Below are 22,752 nucleotides of genomic sequence, written 5' to 3'. Positions count from 1 at the left end.
GCCTGTTATAGGTAGGTATTCAGGTATCTGTGGAGGGAGACCACTGTCCTGCCTGTTATAGGGACGTATTCAGGTATCTGTGGAGGGAGACCACTGTCCTGTCTGTTATAGGTACGTATTCAGGTATCTGTGGAGGGAGACCACTGTCCTGCCTGTAATAGGTAGGTATTCAGGTATCTGTGGAGGGAGACCACTGTCCTGCCTGTTATAGGTAGGTATTCAGGTATCTGTGGAGGAGACCACTGTCCTGCCTGTTATAGGTAGGTATTCAGGTATCTGTGGAGGGAGACCACTGTCCTGCCTGTTATAGGTAGGTATTCAGGTATCTGTGGAGGGAGACCACTGCCCTGCCTGTTATAGGTAGGTATTCAGGTATCTGTGGAGGGAGACCACTGTCCTGCCTGTTATAGGTAGGTATTCAGGTATCTGTGGAGGGAGACTACTGTCCTGTCTGTTATAGGTAGGTATTCAGGTATCTGTGGAGGGAGACCACTGTCCTGTCTGTTATAGGTAGGTATTCAGGTATCTGTGGAGGGAGACCACTGTCCTGTCTGTTATAGGTAGGTATTCAGGTATCTGTGGAGGGAGACCACTGTCCTGTCTGTTATAGGTACGTATTCAGGTATCTGTGGAGGGAGACCACTGTCCTGTCTGTTATAGGGACGTATTCAGGTATCTGTGGAGGGAGACCACTGTCCTGCCTGTTATAGGTAGGTATTCAGGTATCTGTGGAGGGAGACCACTGTCCTGCCTGTTATAGATACGTATTCAGGTATCTGTGGAGGGAGACCACTGTCCTGTCTGTTATAGGTAGGTATTCAGGTATCTGTGGAGGGAGACCACTGTCCTGCCTGTTATAGATAGGTATTCAGGTATCTGTGGAGGGAGACCACTGTCCTGTCTGTTATAGGTAGGTATTCAGGTATCTGTGGAGGGAGACCACTGTCCTGTCTGTTATAGGTACGTATTCAGGTATCTGTGGAGGGAGACCACGGTCCTGTCTGTTATAGGTACGTATTCAGGTATCTGTGGAGGGAGACCACTGTCCTGTCTGTTATAGGTAGGTATTCAGGTATCTGTGGAGGGAGACCACTGTCCTGCCTGTTATAGGTACGTATTCAGGTATCTGTGGAGGGAGACCACTGTCCTGCCTGTTATAGGGACGTATTCAGGTATCTGTGGAGGGAGACCACTGTCCTGTCTATTATAGGTAGGTATTCAGGTATCTGTGGAGGGAGACTACTGTCCTGTCTGTTATAGGTAGGTATTCAGGTATCTGTGGAGGGAGACCACTGTCCTGCCTGTTATAGGTAGGTATTCAGGTATCTGTGGAGGGAGACCACTGTCCTGCCTGTTATAGGTAGGTATTTAGGTATCTGTGGAGGGAGACCACTGTCCTGCCTGTTATAGGTAGGTATTCAGGTATCTGTGGAGGGAGACCACTGTCCTGCCTGTTATAGGTACGTATTCAGGTATCTGTGGAGGGAGACCACTGTCCTGCCTGTTATAGGTAGGTATTCAGGTATCTGTGGAGGGAGACCACTGTCCTGCCTGTTATAGGTAGGTATTCAGGTATCTGTGGAGGGAGACCACTGCCCTGCCTGTTATAGGTAGGTATTCAGGTATCTGTGGAGGGAGACCACTGTCCTGCCTGTTATAGGTAGGTATTCAGGTATCTGTGGAGGGAGACCACTGTCCTGCCTGTAATAGGTAGGTATTCAGGTATCTGTGGAGGGAGACCACTGTCCTGCCTGTTATAGGTAGGTATTCAGGTATCTGTGGAGGGAGACCACTGCCCTGCCTGTTATAGGTAGGTATTCAGGTATCTGTGGAGGGAGACCACTGTCCTGCCTGTTATAGGTAGGTATTCAGGTATCTGTGGAGGGAGACCACTGCCCTGCCTGTTATAGGTAGGTATTCAGGTATCTGTGGAGGGAGACCACTGTCCTGCCTGTTATAGGTAGGTATTCAGGTATCTGTGGAGGGAGACCACTGTCCTGCCTGTTATAGGTAGGTATTCAGGTATCTGTGGAGGGAGACCACTGTCCTGCCTGTTATAGGTAGGTATTCAGGTATCTGTGGAGGGAGACCACTGTCCTGCCTGTTATAGGGACGTATTCAGGTATCTGTGGAGGGAGACCACTGTCCTGCCTGTTATAGGTAGGTATTCAGGTATCTGTGGAGGGAGACCACTGCCCTGCCTGATATAGGTAGGTATTCAGGTATCTGTGGAGGGAGACCACTGTCCTGCCTGTTATAGGTAGGTATTCAGGTATCTGTGGAGGGAGACCACTGTCCTGCCTGTTATAGGGACGTATTCAGGTATCTGTGGAGGGAGACCACTGTCCTGCCTGTTATAGGTAGGTATTCAGGTATCTGTGGAGGGAGACCACTGTCCTGCCTGTTATAGGTAGGTATTCAGGTATCTGTGGAGGGAGACCACTGTCCTGTCTGTTATAGGGACGTATTCAGGTATCTGTGGAGGGAGACCACTGTCCTGCCTGTTATAGGTAGGTATTCAGGTATCTGTGGAGGGAGACCACTGTCCTGCCTGTTATAGGTAGGTATTCAGGTATCTGTGGAGGGAGACCACTGTCCTGTCTGTTATAGGGACGTATTCAGGTATCTGTGGAGGGAGACCACTGTCCTGCCTGTTATAGGTAGGTATTCAGGTATCTGTGGAGGGAGACCACTGTCCTGTCTGTTATAGGGACGTATTCAGGTATCTGTGGAGGGAGACCACTGTCCTGCCTGTTATAGGTACGTATTCAGGTATCTGTGGAGGGAGACCACTGTCCTGCCTGTTATAGGTAGGTATTCAGGTATCTGTGGAGGGAGACCACTGTCCTGCCTGTTATAGGTAGGTATTCAGGTATCTGTGGAGGGAGACCACTGTCCTGCCTGTTATAGGGACGTATTCAGGTATCTGTGGAGGGAGACCACTGTCCTGCCTGTTATAGGTAGGTATTCAGGTATCTGTGGAGGGAGACCACTGCCCTGCCTGATATAGGTAGGTATTCAGGTATCTGTGGAGGGAGACCACTGTCCTGCCTGTTATAGGTAGGTATTCAGGTATCTGTGGAGGGAGACCACTGTCCTGCCTGTTATAGGGACGTATTCAGGTATCTGTGGAGGGAGACCACTGTCCTGCCTGTTATAGGTAGGTATTCAGGTATCTGTGGAGGGAGACCACTGTCCTGCCTGTTATAGGTAGGTATTCAGGTATCTGTGGAGGGAGACCACTGTCCTGTCTGTTATAGGGACGTATTCAGGTATCTGTGGAGGGAGACCACTGTCCTGCCTGTTATAGGTAGGTATTCAGGTATCTGTGGAGGGAGACCACTGTCCTGCCTGTTATAGGTAGGTATTCAGGTATCTGTGGAGGGAGACCACTGTCCTGTCTGTTATAGGGACGTATTCAGGTATCTGTGGAGGGAGACCACTGTCCTGCCTGTTATAGGTACGTATTCAGGTATCTGTGGAGGGAGACCACTGTCATGCCTGTTATAGGTAGGTATTCAGGTATCTGTGGAGGGAGACCACTGTCCTGCCTGTTATAGGTAGGTATTCAGGTATCTGTGGAGGGAGACCACTGTCCTGCCTGTTATAGGTAGGTATTCAGGTATCTGTGGAGGGAGACCACTGTCCTGTCTGTTATAGGTAGGTATTCAGGTATCTGTGGAGGGAGACCACTGTCCTGTCTGTTATAGGTAGGTATTCAGGTATCTGTGGAGGGAGACCACTGTCCTGCCTGTTATAGGTAGGTATTCAGGTATCTGTGGAGGGAGACCACTGTCCTGCCTGTTATAGGTACGTATTCAGGTATCTGTGGAGGGAGACCACTGTCCTGCCTGTTATAGGTAGGTATTCAGGTATCTGTGGAGGGAGACCACTGTCCTGCCTGTTATAGGGACGTATTCAGGTATCTGTGGAGGGAGACCACTGTCCTGCCTGTTATAGGTAGGTATTCAGGTATCTGTGGAGGGAGACCACTGTCCTGCCTGTTATAGGTAGGTATTCAGGTATCTGTGGAGGGAGACCACTGTCCTGCCTGTTATAGGTAGGTATTCAGGTATCTGTGGAGGGAGACCACTGTCCTGCCTGTTATAGGTAGGTATTCAGGTATCTGTGGAGGGAGACCACTGTCCTGTCTGTTATAGGTAGGTATTCAGGTATCTGTGGAGGGAGACCACTGTCCTGCCTGTTATAGGTAGGTATTCAGGTATCTGTGGAGGGAGACCACTGTCCTGCCTGTTATAGATAGGTATTCAGGTATCTGTGGAGGGAGACCACTGTCCTGCCTGTTATAGGTAGGTATTCAGGTATCTGTGGAGGGAGACCACTGTCCTGCCTATTATAGGTAGGTATTCAGGTATCTGTGGAGGGAGACCACTGTCCTGCCTGTTATAGGTAGGTATTCAGGTATCTGTGGAGGGAGACCACTGCCCTGCCTGTTATAGGTAGGTATTCAGGTATCTGTGGAGGGAGACCACTGTCCTGCCTGTTATAGGTAGGTATTCAGGTATCTGTGGAGGGAGACCACTGTCCTGCCTGTTATAGGTAGGTATTCAGGTATCTGTGGAGGGAGACCACTGTCCTGCCTATTATAGGTAGGTATTCAGGTATCTGTGGAGGGAGACCACTGTCCTGTCTGTTATAGGTAGGTATTCAGGTATCTGTGGAGGGAGACCACTGTCCTGCCTGTTATAGGTAGGTATTCAGGTATCTGTGGAGGGAGACCACTGTCCTGCCTGTTATAGGTAGGTATTCAGGTATCTGTGGAGGGAGACCACTGTCCTGCCTGTTATAGGTAGGTATTCAGGTATCTGTGGAGGGAGACCACTGTCCTGTCTGTTATAGGTAGGTATTCAGGTATCTGTGGAGGGAGACCACTGTCCTGCCTGTTATAGGTAGGTATTCAGGTATCTGTGGAGGGAGACCACTGTCCTGCCTGTTATAGGTAGGTATTCAGGTATCTGTGGAGGGAGACCACTGTCCTGCCTGTTATAGGTAGGTATTCAGGTATCTGTGGAGGGAGACCACTGTCCTGTCTGTTATAGGTAGGTATTCAGGTATCTGTGGAGGGAGACCACTGTCCTGCCTGTTATAGGTAGGTATTCAGGTATCTGTGGAGGGAGACCACTGTCCTGTCTGTTATAGGGACGTATTCAGGTATCTGTGGAGGGAGACCACTGTCCTGCCTGTTATAGGTAGGTATTCAGGTATCTGTGGAGGGAGACCACTGTCCTGCCTGTTATAGGTAGGTATTCAGGTATCTGTGGAGGGAGACCACTGTCCTGCCTGTTATAGGTAGGTATTCAGGTATCTGTGGAGGGAGACCACTGTCCTGCCTGTTATAGGTAGGTATTCAGGTATCTGTGGAGGGAGACCACTGTCCTGTCTGTTATAGATAGGTATTCAGGTATCTGTGGAGGGAGACCACTGTCCTGCCTATTATAGGTAGGTATTCAGGTATCTGTGGAGGGAGACCACTGTCCTGCCTGTTATAGGTAGGTATTCAGGTATCTGTGGAGGGAGACCACTGTCCTGTCTGTTATAGGTAGGTATTCAGGTATCTGTGGAGGGAGACCACTGTCCTGCCTGTTATAGATTCGTATTCAGGTATCTGTGGAGGGAGACCACTGTCCTGCCTGTTATAGGTAGGTATTCAGGTATCTGTGGAGGGAGACCACTGTCCTGCCTGTTATAGATTCGTATTCAGGTATCTGTGGAGGGAGACCACTGTCCTGCCTGTTATAGGTAGGTATTCAGGTATCTGTGGAGGGAAACCACTGTCCTGTCTGTTATAGGTAGGTATTCAGGTATCTGTGGAGGGAGACCACTGTCCTGCCTATTATAGGTAGGTATTCAGGTATCTGTGGAGGGAGACCACTGTCCTGCCTGTTATAGGTAGGTATTCAGGTATCTGTGGAGGGAGACCACTGTCCTGCCTGTTATAGGTAGGTATTCAGGTATCTGTGGAGGGAGACCACTGCCCTGCCTGTTATAGGTAGGTATTCAGGTATCTGTGGAGGGAGACCACTGTCCTGTCTGTTATAGGTAGGTATTCAGGTATCTGTGGAGGGAGACCACTGTCCTGTCTGTTATAGGTAGGTATTCAGGTATCTGTGGAGGGAGACCACTGTCCTGCCTGTTATAGGTAGGTATTCAGGTATCTGTGGAGGGAGACCACTGTCCTGCCTGTTATAGGTAGGTATTCAGGTATCTGTGGAGGCTAAGACCACTGTCCTGCCTGTTATAGGTAGGTATTCAGGTATCTGTGGAGGGAGACCACTGTCCTGCCTGTTATAGATAGGTATTCAGGTATCTGTGGAGGGAGACCACTGTCCTGTCTGTTATAGGTAGGTATTCAGGTATCTGTGGAGGGAGACCACTGTCCTGCCTGTTATAGGTAGGTATTCAGGTATCTGTGGAGGGAGACCACTGTCCTGTCTGTTATAGGTAGGTATTCAGGTATCTGTGGAGGGAGACCACTGTCCTGCCTGTTATAGGTAGGTATTCAGGTATCTGTGGAGGGGGACTACTGTCCTGCCTGTTATAGGTAGGTATTCAGGTATCTGTGGAGGGAGACCACTGTCCTGCCTATTATAGGTAGGTATTCAGGTATCTGTGGAGGGAGACCACTGTCCTGCCTGTTATAGGTAGGTATTCAGGTATCTGTGGAGGGAGACCACTGTCCTGCCTGTTATAGGTAGGTATTCAGGTATCTGTGGAGGGAGACCACTGTCCTGTCTGTTATAGGTAGGTATTCAGGTATCTGTGGAGGGAGACCACTGTCCTGCCTGTTATAGGTAGGTATTCAGGTATCTGTGGAGGGAGACCACTGTCCTGCCTATTATAGGTAGGTATTCAGGTATCTGTGGAGGGAGACCACTGTCCTGCCTGTTATAGGTAGGTATTCAGGTATCTGTGGAGGGAGACCACTGTCCTGTCTGTTATAGGTAGGTATTCAGGTATCTGTGGAGGGAGACCACTGTCCTGCCTGTTATAGGTAGGTATTCAGGTATCTGTGGAGGGAGACCACTGTCCTGCCTGTTATAGGTAGGTATTCAGGTATCTGTGGAGGGAGACCACTGTCCTGCCTGTTATAGGTAGGTATTCAGGTATCTGTGGAGGGAGACCACTGTCCTGCCTGTTATAGGTAGGTATTCAGGTATCTGTGGAGGGAGACCACTGTCCTGTCTGTTATAGGTAGGTATTCAGGTATCTGTGGAGGGAGACCACTGTCCTGCCTGTTATAGGTAGGTATTCAGGTATCTGTGGAGGGAGACCACTGTCCTGTCTGTTATAGGTAGGTATTCAGGTATCTGTGGAGGGAGACCACTGTCCTGCCTGTTATAGGTAGGTATTCAGTTATCTGTGGAGGGAGACCACTGTCCTGCCTGTTATAGATAGGTATTCAGGTATCTGTGGAGGGAGACCACTGTCCTGCCTGTTATAGGTAGGTATTCAGGTATCTGTGGAGGGAGACCACTGTCCTGTCTGTTATAGGTAGGTATTCAGGTATCTGTGGAGGGAGACCACTGTCCTGCCTGTTATAGATACGTATTCAGGTATCTGTGGAGGGAGACCACTGTCCTGTCTGTTATAGGTAGGTATTCAGGTATCTGTGGAGGGAGACCACTGTCCTGCCTGTTATAGATACGTATTCAGGTATCTGTGGAGGGAGACCACTGTCCTGCCTGTTATAGGTAGGTATTCAGGTATCTGTGGAGGGAGACCACTGTCCTGCCTGTTATAGATACGTATTCAGGTATCTGTGGAGGGAGACCACTGTCCTGCCTGTTATAGGTAGGTATTCAGGTATCTGTGGAGGGAGACCACTGTCCTGCCTGTTATAGGTAGGTATTCAGGTATCTGTGGAGGGAGACCACTGTCCTGCCTGTTATAGATAGGTATTCAGGTATCTGTGGAGGGAGACCACTGTCCTGCCTGTTATAGGTAGGTATTCAGGTATCTGTGGAGGGAGACCACTGTCCTGTCTGTTATAGGTAGGTATTCAGGTATCTGTGGAGGGAGACCACTGTCCTGCCTGTTATAGGTAGGTATTCAGGTATCTGTGGAGGGAGACCACTGTCCTGCCTGTTATAGGTAGGTATTCAGGTATCTGTGGAGGGAGACCACTGTCCTGTCTGTTATAGGTAGGTATTCAGGTATCTGTGGAGGGAGACCACTGTCCTGCCTGTTATAGGTAGGTATTCAGGTATCTGTGGAGGGAGACCACTGTCCTGTCTGTTATAGGTAGGTATTCAGGTATCTGTGGAGGGAGACCACTGTCCTGCCTGTTATAGGTAGGTATTCAGGTATCTGTGGAGGGAGACCACTGTCCTGTCTGTTATGGGTAGGTATTCAGGTATCTGTGGAGGGAGACCACTGTCCTGCCTGTTATAGGTAGGTATTCAGGTATCTGTGGAGGGAGACCACTGTCCTGCCTGTTATAGGTAGGTATTCAGGTATCTGTGGAGGGAGACCACTGTCCTGCCTGTTATAGGTAGGTATTCAGGTATCTGTGGAGGGAGACCACTGTCCTGTCTGTTATAGTTAGGTATTCAGGTATCTGTGGAGGGAGACCACTGTCCTGCCTGTTATAGGTAGGTATTCAGGTATCTGTGGAGGGAGACCACTGTCCTGCCTGTTATAGGTAGGTATTCAGGTATCTGTGGAGGGAGACCACTGTCCTGCCTGTTATAGGTAGGTATTCAGGTATCTGTGGAGGGAGACCACTGTCCTGTCTGTTATAGGTAGGTATTCAGGTATCTGTGGAGGGAGACCACTGTCCTGCCTGTTATAGGTAGGTATTCAGGTATCTGTGGAGGGAGACCACTGTCCTGCCTGTTATAGGTAGGTATTCAGGTATCTGTGGAGGGAGACCACTGTCCTGTCTGTTATAGGTAGGTATTCAGGTATCTGTGGAGGGAGACCTCTGTCCTGTATGTTATAGGTAGGTATTCAGGTATCTGTGGAGGGAGACCACTGTCCTGCCTGTTATAGGTAGGTATTCAGGTATCTGTGGAGGGAGACCACTGTCCTGTCTGTTATAGGTAGGTATTCAGGTATCTGTGGAGGGAGACCACTGTCCTGTCTGTTATAGGTAGGTATTCAGGTATCTGTGGAGGGAGACCACTGTCCTGCCTATTATAGGTACGTATTCAGGTATCTGTGGAGGGAGACCACTGTCCTGCCTATTATAGGTACGTATTCAGGTATCTGTGGAGGGAGACCACTGTCCTGTCTGTTATAGGTAGGTATTCAGGTGTCTGTGGAGGGAGACCACTGTCCTGCCTGTTATAGGTAGGTATTCAGGTATCTGTGGAGGGAGACCACTGTCCTGTCTGTTATAGGTAGGTATTCAGGTATCTGTGGAGGGAGACCACTGTCCTGTCTGTTATAGGTAGGTATTCAGGTATCTGTGGAGGGAGACCACGGTCCTGTCTGTTATAGGTACGTATTCAGGAATCTGTGGAGGGAGACCACTGTCCTGTCTGTTATAGGTAGGTATTCAGGTATCTGTGGAGGGAGACCACTGTCCTGCCTGTTATAGGTAGGTATTCAGGTATCTGTGGAGGGAGACCACTGTCCTGTCTGTTATAGGTAGGTATTCAGGTATCTGTGGAGGGAGACCACTGTCCTGCCTGTTATAGGTAGGTATTCAGGTATCTGTGGAGGGAGACCACTGTCCTGCCTGTTATAGGTAGGTATTCAGGTATCTGTGGAGGGAGACCACTGTCCTGTCTGTTATAGGTAGGTATTCAGGTATCTGTGGAGGGAGACCACTGTCCTGTCTGTTATAGGTAGGTATTCAGGTATCTGTGGAGGGAGACCACTGTCCTGCCTGTTATAGGTAGGTATTCAGGTATCTGTGGAGGGAGACTACTGTCCTGCCTGTTATAGGGACGTATTCAGGTATCTGTGGAGGGAGACCACTGTCCTGCCTGTTATAGGTAGGTATTCAGGTATCTGTGGAGGGAGACCACTGTCCTGCCTGTTATAGGTAGGTATTCAGGTATCTGTGGAGGGAGACCACTGTCCTGTCTGTTATAGGTAGGTATTCAGGTATCTGTGGAGGGAGACCACTGTCCTGCCTGTTATAGGGACGTATTCAGGTATCTGTGGAGGGAGACCACTGTCCTGCCTGTTATAGGTAGGTATTCAGGTATCTGTGGAGGGAGACCACTGTCCTGCCTGTTATAGGTAGGTATTCAGGTATCTGTGGAGGGAGACCACTGTCCTGTCTGTTATAGGTAGGTATTCAGGTATCTGTGGAGGGAGACCACTGTCCTGCCTGTTATAGGTAGGTATTCAGGTATCTGTGGAGGGAGACCACTGTCCTGCCTGTTATAGGTAGGTATTCAGGTATCTGTGGAGGGAGACCACTGTCCTGTCTGTTATAGGTAGGTATTCAGGTATCTGTGGAGGGAGACCACTGTCCTGCCTGTTATAGGTAGGTATTCAGGTATCTGTGGAGGGAGACCACTGTCCTGTCTGTTATAGGTAGGTATTCAGGTATCTGTGAAGGGAGACCACTGTCCTGCCTATTATAGGTAGGTATTCAGGTATCTGTGGAGGGAGACCACTGTCCTGTCTGTTATAGGTAGGTATTCAGGTATCTGTGGAGGGAGACCACTGTCCTGCCTGTTATAGGTAGGTATTCAGGTATCTGTGGAGGGAGACCACTGTCCTGCCTGTTATAGGTAGGTATTCAGGTATCTGTGGAGGGAGACCACTGTCCTGTCTGTTATAGGTAGGTATTCAGGTATCTGTGGAGGGAGACTACTGTCCTGTCTGTTATAGGTAGGTATTCAGGTATCTGTGGAGGGAGACCACTGTCCTGCCTGTTATAGGTAGGTATTCAGGTATCTGTGGAGGGAGACCACTGTCCTGTCTGTTATAGGTAGGTATTCAGGTATCTGTGGAGGGAGACCACTGTCCTGCCTGTTATAGGTAGGTATTCAGGTATCTGTGGAGGGAGACCACTGTCCTGTCTGTTATAGGTAGGTATTCAGGTATCTGTGGAGGGAGACCACTGTCCTGCCTGTTATAGGTAGGTATTCAGGTATCTGTGGAGGGAGACCACTGTCCTGTCTGTTATAGGTAGGTATTCAGGTATCTGTGGAGCGAGACTACTGTCCTGTCTGTTATAGGTAGGTATTCAGGTATCTGTGGAGGGAGACCACTGTCCTGCCTGTTATAGGTAGGTATTCAGGTATCTGTGGAGGGAGACCACTGTCCTGTCTGTTATAGGTAGGTATTCAGGTATCTGTGGAGGGAGACCACTGTCCTGCCTGTTATAGGTAGGTATTCAGGTATCTGTGGAGGGAGACCACTGTCCTGTCTGTTATAGGTAGGTATTCAGGTATCTGTGGAGGGAGACCACTGTCCTGTCTGTTATAGGTAGGTATTCAGGTATCTGTGGAGGGAGACCACTGTCCTGCCTGTTATAGGTAGGTATTCAGGTATCTGTGGAGGGAGACCACTGTCCTGTCTGTTATAGGTAGGTATTCAGGTATCTGTGGAGGGAGACCACTGTCCTGCCTGTTATAGGTAGGTATTCAGGTATCTGTGGAGGGAGACCACTGTCCTGCCTGTTATAGGTAGGTATTCAGGTATCTGTGGAGGGAGACCACTGTCCTGCCTGTTATAGGTAGGTATTCAGGTATCTGTGGAGGGAGACCACTGCCCTGCCTGTTATAGGTAGGTATTCAGGTATCTGTGGAGGGAGACCACTGTCCTGCCTGTTATAGGTAGGTATTCAGGTATCTGTGGAGGGAGACCACTGTCCTGCCTGTTATAGGTAGGTATTCAGGTATCTGTGGAGGGAGACCACTGTCCTGCCTGTTATAGGTAGGTATTCAGGTATCTGTGGAGGGAGACCACTGTCCTGTCTGTTATAGGTAGGTATTCAGGTATCTGTGGAGGGAGACCACTGTCCTGCCTGTTATAGGTAGGTATTCAGGTATCTGTGGAGGGAGACCACTGTCCTGTCTGTTATAGGTAGGTATTCAGGTATCTGTGGAGGGAGACCACTGTCCTGCCTGTTATAGGTAGGTATTCAGGTATCTGTGGAGGGAGACCACTGTCCTGCCTGTTATAGGTAGGTATTCAGGTATCTGTGGAGGGAGACCACTGTCCTGCCTGTTATAGGTAGGTATTCAGGTATCTGTGGAGGGAGACCACTGTCCTGTCTGTTATAGGTAGGTATTCAGGTATCTGTGGAGGGAGACCACTGTCCTGTCTGTTATAGGCAGGTATTCAGGTATCTGTGGAGGGAGACCACTGTCCTGTCTGTTATAGGTCTTCTTGCCTCTACAGTGTGTGTGCGTGTGCGTGTGCGTGTGTGTGTGTGTGTGTGTGTGTGTGTGTGTGTGTGTGTGTGTGTGTGTGTGTGTGTGTGTGTGTGTGTGTGTGTGTGTGTGTAACCCTCTCCTTGCCTCTACAGTGTGTGGTGATGGTGTGTGTGATGAAGTGGAGGAGGTGTGTTCAACCTGCCCAGCTGACTGTGGAGAGTGTCCCATGACGGCTGCTATCAAAGTAGCCATCGGACTTCCTGTTACCATAGTATTCATTAGCTTCATCATTACAGCCACGGTGAGACGCACACACACGCACACCCACAAACACACTCCTGCATGCACAAACACACTCCTGCATGCACACACACACACACACACACACACACACACACACACACACACACACACACACACACACACACACACACACCACACACACACTCCTGCATGCACAAACACACTCCTGCATGCACACACAGAAGCATGTCATCCACAAGGCTTCCTCCTTCTGTCCAATCCTTCCTCTGTACGGTGTTAGCCTGACAGTAAAGACAGTAAGGGGTGTTAGCCTTGTTACAGAAAAGACAGTAAGGGGTGTTAGCCTTGTGACAGCAAAGACAGTAAGGGGTGTAAGCCTTGTGACAGTAAAGACAGTAAGGGGTGTTAGCCTTGTGACAGTAAAGACAGCAAGGGGTGATAGCCTGGTGACAGTAAAGACAGTGACAGTAAGGGGTGTTAGCCTGGTGACAGTAAAGACAGTAAGGGGTGTTAGCCTTGTGACAGTAAAGGCAGTGACAGTAAGGGGTGTTAGCCTGGTGACAGTAAAGACAGTGATAGTAAGGGGTGTTAGCCTTGTGACAGTAAAGACAGTAAGGGGTGTTAGCCTGGTGACAATAAAGACAGTGACAGTAAGGGGTGTTAGCCTTGTGACAGTAAAGACAGTAAGGGGTGTTAGCCTGGTGACAGTAAAGACAGTGACAGTAAGGGGTGTTAGCCTGGTGACAGTAAAGACAGTAAGGGGTGTTAGCCTTGTGACAGTAAAGGCAGTGATAGTAAGGGGTGTTAGCCTTGTGCCAGTAAAGACAGTAAGGGGTGTTAGCCTGGTGACAGTAAAGACAGTAAGGGGTGTTAGCCTGGTGACAGTAAAGACAGTGACAGTAAGGGGTGTTAGCCTTGTGACAGTAAAGACAGTAAGGGGTGTTAGCCTGGTGACAGTAAAGGCAGTGACAGTAAGGGGTGTTAGCCTGGTGACAGTAAAGACAGTGATAGTAAGGGGTGTTAGCCTTGTGCCAGTAAAGACAGTAAGGGGTGTTAGCCTGGTGACAGTAAAGACAGTAAGGGGTGTTAGCCTGGTGACAGTAAAGACAGTGACAGTAAGGGGTGTTAGCCTTGTGACAGTAAAGACAGTAAGGGGTGTTAGCCTGGTGACAGTAAAGACAGTGACAGTAAGGGGTGTTAGCCTGGTGACAGTAAAGACAGTAAGGGGTGTTAGGCTGGTGACAGTAAAGACAGTTAGGGGTGTTAGCCTGGTGACAGTAAAGACAGTGACAGTAAGGGGTGTTAGCCTGGTGACAGTAAAGACAGTAAGGGGTGTTAGCCTGGTGACAGTAAAGACAGTTAGGGGTGTTAGCCTGGTGACAGTAAAGACAGTGAGGGGTGTTAGCCTTGTTACAGTAAAGACAGTGAGGGTGAGGGGTGTTAGCCTTGTGACAGTAAAGACAGTGACAGTAAGGGGTGTTAGCCTGGTGACAGTTAAGGCAGTGAGGGGTGTTAGCCTGGTGACAGTAAAGACAGTGACAGTGAGGGGTGTTAGCCTGGTGACAGTAAAGACAGTGACAGTAAGGGGTGTTAGCCTTGTGACAGTAAAGACAGTGACAGTAAGGGGTGTTAGCCTTGTGACAGTAAAGACAGTGACAGTAAGGGGTGTTAGCCTTGTGACAGTAAAGACAGTGACAGTAAGGGGTGTTAGCCTTGTGACAGTTAAGACAGTAAGGGGTGTTAGCCTGGTGACAGTAAAGACAGTGACAGTAAGGGGTGTTAGCCTGATGAGAGTAAAGAAAGTGACAGTAAGGGGTGTTAGCCTTGTGACAGTAAAGATCTGGGTCCTTCCACTAATAGAGTTCCTTTTCCATCTCTTTGGTATTAATTGGTTTTAATTGGTATTAATTGTTGACCAATATTGAATTTTGAAAAGCCTGTTATATTAAATGAAGTGACATTTAATACAGACCACATGAATAATTCAATAGATTTTTTATATGAATAAAGACTCGCTAAAGTGCAAATATTAATTATTTTGACTTGTCCCTCCTTCCTTCTCGGAAAAGTTTAACCCAAAACGTGTTCACTATCATTGCAAAGCCCTGCACTCTTAGAAACAAATCAGCTACAGTGCCTTCAGATCTTTACAACCTGAATAAAAACATCACAAAAAACTGTTTGACATTTTTGCAAATTTATTGACAATTAAATACCCTGAGTAAATACATATTATAATCACCTCGGGCAGCTGTGAGTTTTTCTGGGTAAGTCTCTAAGAGCTTTGCACACCTGCACTGTACACTATTTTGCACTATTCCTTTTCAAATTTTTCAAGCTCTATCAAGTTGGCTGTTGATAATTGCTAGACAGCCATTTTCAGGTCTTGCCATAGATTTTCCAAATAGATTTAAGTAGATTTAAGTCCAAACTGTAACTAGGCCACTCAGGAACATTCAAGGTTGTCTTGGTAATCAACTCCAGTGTATATTTAACCTTGTGTTTTAGGCTATTGTCCTGCTGAAAGGTGAATTTGTCTCCCAGTGTCTGTTGGAAAGCAAACTGAACCAGGGTTTCCTCTAGAATGTTGCCTGTGCTTAGCTCTATGCCGTTCTTTTTATCCCCCCAAAACTCCCTAGTCATTGCCGATGACAAACATACCCATAACATGATGCAGCCACCACCATGCTTGGAAATATGAAATGTTTTACTCAGTGATGTTTTTGTGTCGGATTTGCCCCAAACATAACGGTTAATTTCTTTACCACATTTTGTGCAGTTTTACTTTAGTGCCTTATTGCAAACAGGATGCATGTTTTGGAATATTTTTATTCTGCCCAGGCTTCCTTCTGTTCACTCTGTCATTTAGGTTAGTATTGTGGAGTAACTACAATGTTGTTGATCCATCCTCAGTTTTCTCCTATCACAGAACATTAAACTCTGTAACTGTTTGAAAGTCCCCATTGTTCTCATGGTGAAATCCCTGAGAGGTTTCCTTCCTCTCCAGCAACTGAGTTAGGAAGGACACCTGTATCTTTGTCGTGACTGAGTGTATTGAAACACCATCCAAAGTGTAATTAATAACTTCACCATGCTCAAAGGGATATTCAATATCTGCTTTTTATTTTTACCCATCTACCAATGGGTGCCCTTCTTTGTGAGGCATTAGAAAACCTCCTTGGTCTTTGTGGTTGAATCTGTGTTTGAAATTCACTGCTCGACTGAGGGACCTTACAGATAATTGTATGTCTGGGGTACAGAGATGAGGTAGTCATAAAAAATAATTTTGAACTCTATTATTGAACACAGAGTCCATGCAACTTATTATGTGACTTGTTAATAAGAACATTTTTACTCCTGAACTTATTTAGTCTCCTTGTCATAACAAAGGGGTTGAGTACTTATTGACTCAAGACATTTCAATTTTCATTTTTATTTTGTAAAAATGTCTAGAAACATAATTCCACATTGACATATAGGCCAGTGACACAAAATCTCAGCTTAATGCATTTTAAAATCTAGCTGTAACAACAAATGTCAAGGGTTGTGAATACTTTCTGAAGGCACTGTATCTTGTAGTTTTCTGAAGCTTTCACCCCCCTTGGCATTTTTCCTATTTTGTTGCCTTATAACCTGGAATTAAAATAGACTTTGGATCATTTGATTTACACAACATGGCTGCCAAAATATTTTTTTATTGTGAATCAAACAAGAAATAACAGAAAACTTGAGTGTGCATAACTATTCATCCCCCCAAAGTCAATACTTTGTAGACCTTTTGCAACAATGACAGCTGCAAGTCTCTTGGGGTATGTCTCTATAAGCTTGGCACATCTAGCCACTGGGATTTTAGCCCATTCTTCAAGGCAAAACTGCTCCAGCTCCTTCAAATTGGATGGGTTTCTGCTGGTGTACAGCAATCTTTAAGTCATAACACAGATTCTCAATTGGATTAAGGTCTGGGCTTTGACTAGGCCATTCCAAGACATTTAAATGTTTCCTCTTAAACCACTTGAGTGTTGCTTTAGCAGTATGCTTAGGGTCATTGTCCTGCTGGAAGGTGAACCTCCGTCCCAGTCTCAAATCTCTAGAAGACTGAAACAGGTTTCCCTCAAGAATTTTCCTGTATTTAGCGCCATCCATCATTCCTTCAATTCTGACCAGTTTCCCAGTCCCTGCCGATGAAAAACATCCCCACAGCATGATGCTGCCACCACCATGCTTCACTGTGAGGATGGTGTTCTCAGGGTGATGAGAGGTGTTGGGTTTGTGCCAGACATAGCGTTTTCCTTGGCCAAAAATATCAATTTTAGTCTCAAATGACCAGAGTACCTTCTTCCATATGTTTGGGGAGTCTCCCACATGCATTTTGGCGAAAACCAAATGTGTTTGCTTATTATTTTTTTTAAGTAATGGCTTTTTTCTGGCCACTCTTCCGTAAAACCCAGCTCTGTGGAGTGTACGGCTTAAAGTGGTCCTATGGACAGATACTCCAATCTCCGCTGTGGGGCTTTGCAGATTCTTCAGGGTTACCTTTGGTCTCTTTGTTGCCTCTCTGATTAATGCCCTCCTTTCCTGGTCCGTGAGTTTTTGTGGGCGGCCCTCTCTTGGCAGGTTTGTTGTGGTGCCATATTCTTTCCGTTTTTAATAATGGATTTAATGGTGCTCCGTGAGATGTTCAAAGTTTTAGATATTTTTTTACAACCCAACCCTGATCTGTACTTCTCCACAACTTTGTCCCTGACCTGTTTGGAGAGCTCCTTGGTCTTCATGGTGCCGCTTGCTTGGTGGTGCCCCTTGCTTAGTGGTGTTGCAGACTCTGGGGCCTTTCAGAACATGTGTATATATACTGAGATCATGTGACACTTAGATTGCACACAGGTGGACTTTATTTAATTAATTATGTGACTTCTGAAGGTAATTGGATGCACCAAATCTTTTTTAGGGGCTTCATAGCAAAGGGGGTGAATGCATATGCACGCACCACTGTTTTTTTTATTTAACTTTTTATTTTTTCATTTCACTTCACCAATTTTGACTATTTTGTATGTCCATTACATGAAATCCACATTAAAATCAATTTAAATTACAGGTTATAATGCAACAAAATAGGAAAAACGCAGAGGGGGATGAATACTTTTACAAGGCACTGTAGAATCTTAAAGGGTTCTTTGGCTGTCCCTTAGGATAATATAGCTGTTCTCCTATGGAACCCTTTTTTCTAAGAGTGTAGTTATTTTGTTTATTTGACAAAGTAATTTCTAATATTTATTTAATGTGATTAGTGATTCATTTACATCTGTTCCTCATTTAAAAGGTCAACCCTGTTCCATGACCTGAACTCTCCATTTAATGTTAAATAAAGGTTAAATAAACAAATAAACAAATATTAAAATATGGTGAAACTATTAATTGTTTATATCATTTTTATAAAAGAAACATTGAATATTTTATAGTCAAATAGTAAAAGATATAATATATAAATATATAAAAGCAGCTGGTTCTTTTAAACCATTACCTGGTGTTTTGTTTGTTTTGGAAAACTGAGTGGGTCGAACACGTCAACCCTGTTGCCCACAGATAGACGGGCTAGAAATGTTTTTAACAATTAACATATATTTTTATGTACACAACAAGCTTCCACTTCCCTTGTCACAAGGGGATTCGTGGTTTATTTTTAAGATGAGATTGTCAACCCCTAATAAGGCCACATGCTTCCCAGCCCACACAGTTCGGAACACTTCGGAACAAGACATTTTGTGACTTTTGTCAGCAAGGGTTCTTTCGACTATTCAGGCACACAAAATATTTTCTCAAGGCAAGCCGAAGTCTACACCCCCTCGTCGGCGATTGGTCAGCAGATTCTTCAATTAAGTGCCTGTTGTAAAATTGTGCGACTAAGATTTCCTCTGCAAAAACATTAAAATGAATGACAGATTTCTTGAGTTATCTTAGATTAATTCAGACTACTTTGAGGAAGTGTTTTCTGGCTACTGCGTCTCAAAATGGACAAACAGTACAATTGCCATCTGATTTGCTGCCTCAGAACATGAAATAGACTGCCTGTCGTTCTGTCTTGTGTTTGCAATACAGTTACAACAGACAACAATGTTCATACCAACATGTTGATCATGTATTTTGTGTACAACATGAAAGCTGCATGTAGGCTAACACCCCTCCTGAAAAAAGAACATGAACTCGCACCAGAGGCATGTAATTTATAGTTTGAACATGTTGACCAGATCTTTAATGTACAACATGAATTTCCCCCAATGTCAATGAGGGGGAAATGGGAACACTGAGCAGAAACTACGTAGGCAGCAGAGTGGACAGCAGCAGAGGGGACAGCAGCAGAGGGGACAGCAGCAGAGTAGGAAGCAGCAGCAGGGTGGACAGCAGCAGAGGGAACAGCAGCAGAGGGAACAGCAGCAGAGGGAACAGCAGCAGAGTGGACAGCAGCAGAGGGAACAGCAGCAGAGTGGGCAGCAGCAGAGGGGACAGCAGCAGAGTGGACAGCAGCAGAGGGGACAGCAGCAGAGTAGGAAGCAGCAGAGTGGACAGCAGCAGAGTGGGAAGCAGCAGAGTGTACAGCAGCAGAGTGGGAGGCAGCAGAGTAGGAAGCAGCAGATTTGGTGGCAGCAGCAGAGTGGGAGCAGATGGGACAGCAGAGTGGAGGACAGCAGAGTGGACAGGAGAGTGGAAAGTAGAGTGAACAGCATAGTGGACAACAGAGTGGACAGCCGAGTGGACAGCCGAGTGGGAAGTAGAGTGAACAACAGAGTGGGCAGCAGAGTGGGCAGCCGAGTGGGCAGCCGAGTGGGCAGCCGAGTGAGCAGCATAGTGAACAACAGAGTGGACAGCCGAGTGGGAAGTAGAGTGGGAAGTAGAGTGAACAGTAGAGTGGACAGCAGAGTGGGCAGCAGAGTGGACAGCATAGTGAACAGCAGAGTGAACAACAGAGTGGGCAGCATAGTGAACAACAGAGTGGACAGCAGAGTGGGAAGTAGAGTGAACAGTAGAGTGAACAGTAGAGTGAACAGTAGAGTGGACAGCAGAGTGGACAGCAGAGTGAACAGCAGAGTGGACAGTAGAGTGAACAGTAGAGTGAACAGTAGAGTGAACAGCAGAGTGGACAGTAGAGTGAACAGCAGAGTGGACAGTAGAGTGAACAGTAGAGTGAACAGTAGAGTGGACAGTAGAGTGAACAGTAGAGTGAACAGCAGAGTGGACAGCAGAGTGGACAGCAGAGTGGACAGTAGAGTGAACAGCAGAGTGGACAGTAGAGTGAACAGTAGAGTGAACAGTAGAGTGAACAGCAGAGTGGACAGCAGAGTGAACAGTAGAGTGAACAGTAGAGTGAACAGCAGAGTGGACAGCAGAGTGGACAGCAGAGTGGACAGCAGAGTGAACAGCAGAGTGGACAGTAGAGTGAACAGCAGAGTGAACAGTAGAGTGAACAGCAGAGTGGACAGTAGAGTGGACAGTAGAGTGGACAGTAGAGTGAACAGTAGAGTGGACAGCAGAGTGGACAGCCGAGTGAGCAGCATAGTGAACAACAGAGTGGACAGCCGAGTGGGAAGTAGAGTGGGAAGTAGAGTGAACAGCAGAGTGGACAGCAGAGTGGGAAGTAGAGTGGGAAGTAGAGTGAACAACAGAGTGGACAGCCGAGTGGGAAGTAGAGTGGGAAGTAGAGTGAACAGTAGAGTGGACAGCAGAGTGGGAAGTAGAGTGAACAGTAGAGTGAACAGTAGAGTGAACAGCAGAGTGGACAGCAGAGTGAACAGTAGAGTGAACAGTAGAGTGAACAGCAGAGTGGACAGCAGAGTGGACAGCAGAGTGGACAGCAGAGTGAACAGCAGAGTGGACAGTAGAGTGAACAGTAGAGTGAACAGTAGAGTGAACAGCAGAGTGGACAGCAGAGTGGACAGTAGAGTGGACAGTAGAGTGGACAGTAGAGTGAACAGTAGAGTGGACAGCAGAGTGGACAGCCGAGTGAGCAGCATAGTGAACAACAGAGTGGACAGCCGAGTGGGAAGTAGAGTGGGAAGTAGAGTGAACAGTAGAGTGGACAACAGAGTGGACAGCAGAGTGGGAAGTAGAGTGGGAAGTAGAGTGAACAACAGAGTGGACAGCCGAGTGGGAAGTAGAGTGGGAAGTAGAGTGAACAGTAGAGTGGACAGCAGAGTGGGAAGTAGAGTGGGAAGTAGAGTGAACAACAGAGTGGACAGTAGAGTGGGCAGCAGAGTGGACAGCAGAGTGGACAGCGGAGTGGACAGCGGAGTGGGCAGCGGAGTGGGCAGCAGAGTGGGCAGCAGAGTGGGCAGTAGAGTGGGCAGTAGAGTGGGCAGTAGAGTGGGCAGTAGAGTGGACAGTAGAGTGAACAGCAGAGTGGACAGCAGAGTGGGCAGCAGAGTGGGCAGCAGAGTGGGCAGCAGAGTGGGCAGCAGAGTGGGCAGCAGAGTGAACAGTAGAGTGAACAGTAGAGTGAACAGCAGAGTGGACAGCAGAGTGGGCAGCAGAGTGGACAGTAGAGTGGGCAGCAGAGTGGGCAGCAGAGTGGACAGCAGAGTGGACAGCAGAGTGGACAGCAGAGTGGGCAGCAGAGTGGACAGCAGAGTGGACAGTAGAGTGGACAGTAGAGTGAACAGTAGAGTGAACAGTAGAGTGGACAGCAGAGTGGGCAGCAGAGTGGACAGTAGAGTGAACAGTAGAGTGAACAGTAGAGTGGACAGTAGAGTGGACAGTAGAGTGGACAGCAGAGTGGACAGCAGCTACGTTAAAAAAAATCCTACCACTCCGTTACTTTAACAGTCACCTACTATAATATTTATTTATTTATTTACTATAGTATTTATATATTTATTCATTTATAATAGTATTTATTTATTTATGTATTATAGTATTCATTTATTCATTTATTTATTTATTTACACAATAGTATTTATTTATACAATTATTTATTTATTTATTTATTTACTATAGTATTAATTAATTTATTAATTTATTAATTTATTTACAATAGTATTTATCTATTCATTTATTTATTGACTATCGTATTTATTTATTTATTCTCTTGTCATCGGAAAAATATTTTTTTATCAAGTTGAACATTAAGTGAAATCAAACATTGTTTTTTTCTTCTTTCAAATTACACTGAACTGAATACACACACACACACACACACACACACACACACACACACACACACACACACACACACACACACACACACACACAAACACAGTAAAGCTAACGTTGTTGTGTGTACTCATCTCTTTTTCTTCAGTGGTTTAAATACCAGAAACAGAAGATGCTTTGGGATGAGAGCTGGATCATTGACTTCAGGCAGATCAAACATGGTACTGCTATAATATATATCAGGCAGATCAAACATGCTACTGCTATACTATATATCAGGCAGATCAAACATGGTACTGCTATAATATATATCAGGCAGATCAAACCTGGTACTGCTATAATATATATCAGGCAGATCAAACATGGTACTGCTATAATATATATCAGGCAGATAAAACATGGTACTGCTATACTATTCTATATCAGGCAGATCAAACATGGTACTGCTATACTATTCTATATCAGGCAGATCAAACATGGTACTGCTATATTATTCTATATCAGGCAGATCATACATGGTACTGCTATAATACATTTCAGGCAGATCAAACATGGTACTGCTATAGTATATATCAGGCAGATCAAACATGGTACTGCTATAATATATATATCAGGCAGATCAAACACGGTACTGCTATAATATATATCAGGCAGATCAAACATGCTACTGCTATACTATTCTATATCAGGCAGATCAAACACGGTACTGCTATAATATATATCAGGCAGATCAAACATGGTACTGCTATACTATATTTCAGGCAGATCAAACATGGTACTGCTATAATATATATCAGGCAGATCAAACATGGTACTGCTATACTATTCTATATCAGGCAGATCAAATATGGTGCTGCTATAATATATATCAGGCAGATCAAACATGGTACTGCTATAATATATATCAGGCAGATCAAACATGGTACTGCTATAATATATATCAGGCAGATCAAACATGGTACTGCTATAATATATATCAGGCAGATCAAACATGGTACTGCTATAATATATATCAGGCAGATCAAACATGGTACTGCTATAATAT

At 46.4% G+C, this 22,752-nt stretch overlaps 1 protein-coding gene across 1 annotated transcript in view; it reads left to right on the top strand.

The window, feature by feature from the left end:
- Window positions 1-22,752, top strand: part of LOC120037992 (atrial natriuretic peptide receptor 2-like) — a 78,547-nt gene that overhangs the window by 29,546 nt on the left and 26,249 nt on the right. Inside the window, exons 7-8 of the mRNA XM_038983939.1 lie at window positions 12,458-12,606; window positions 21,856-21,928. Coding sequence (XP_038839867.1) covers window positions 12,458-12,606; window positions 21,856-21,928 — 222 coding nt within the window. The remainder of the gene's footprint in view (window positions 1-12,457; window positions 12,607-21,855; window positions 21,929-22,752) is intronic.

Source organism: Salvelinus namaycush, unplaced genomic scaffold (assembly GCF_016432855.1).
Source record: "Salvelinus namaycush isolate Seneca unplaced genomic scaffold, SaNama_1.0 Scaffold201, whole genome shotgun sequence".
NCBI lineage: Eukaryota > Metazoa > Chordata > Actinopteri > Salmoniformes > Salmonidae > Salvelinus > Salvelinus namaycush.
This window is presented reverse-complemented; position numbering and strand designations above follow the sequence as displayed.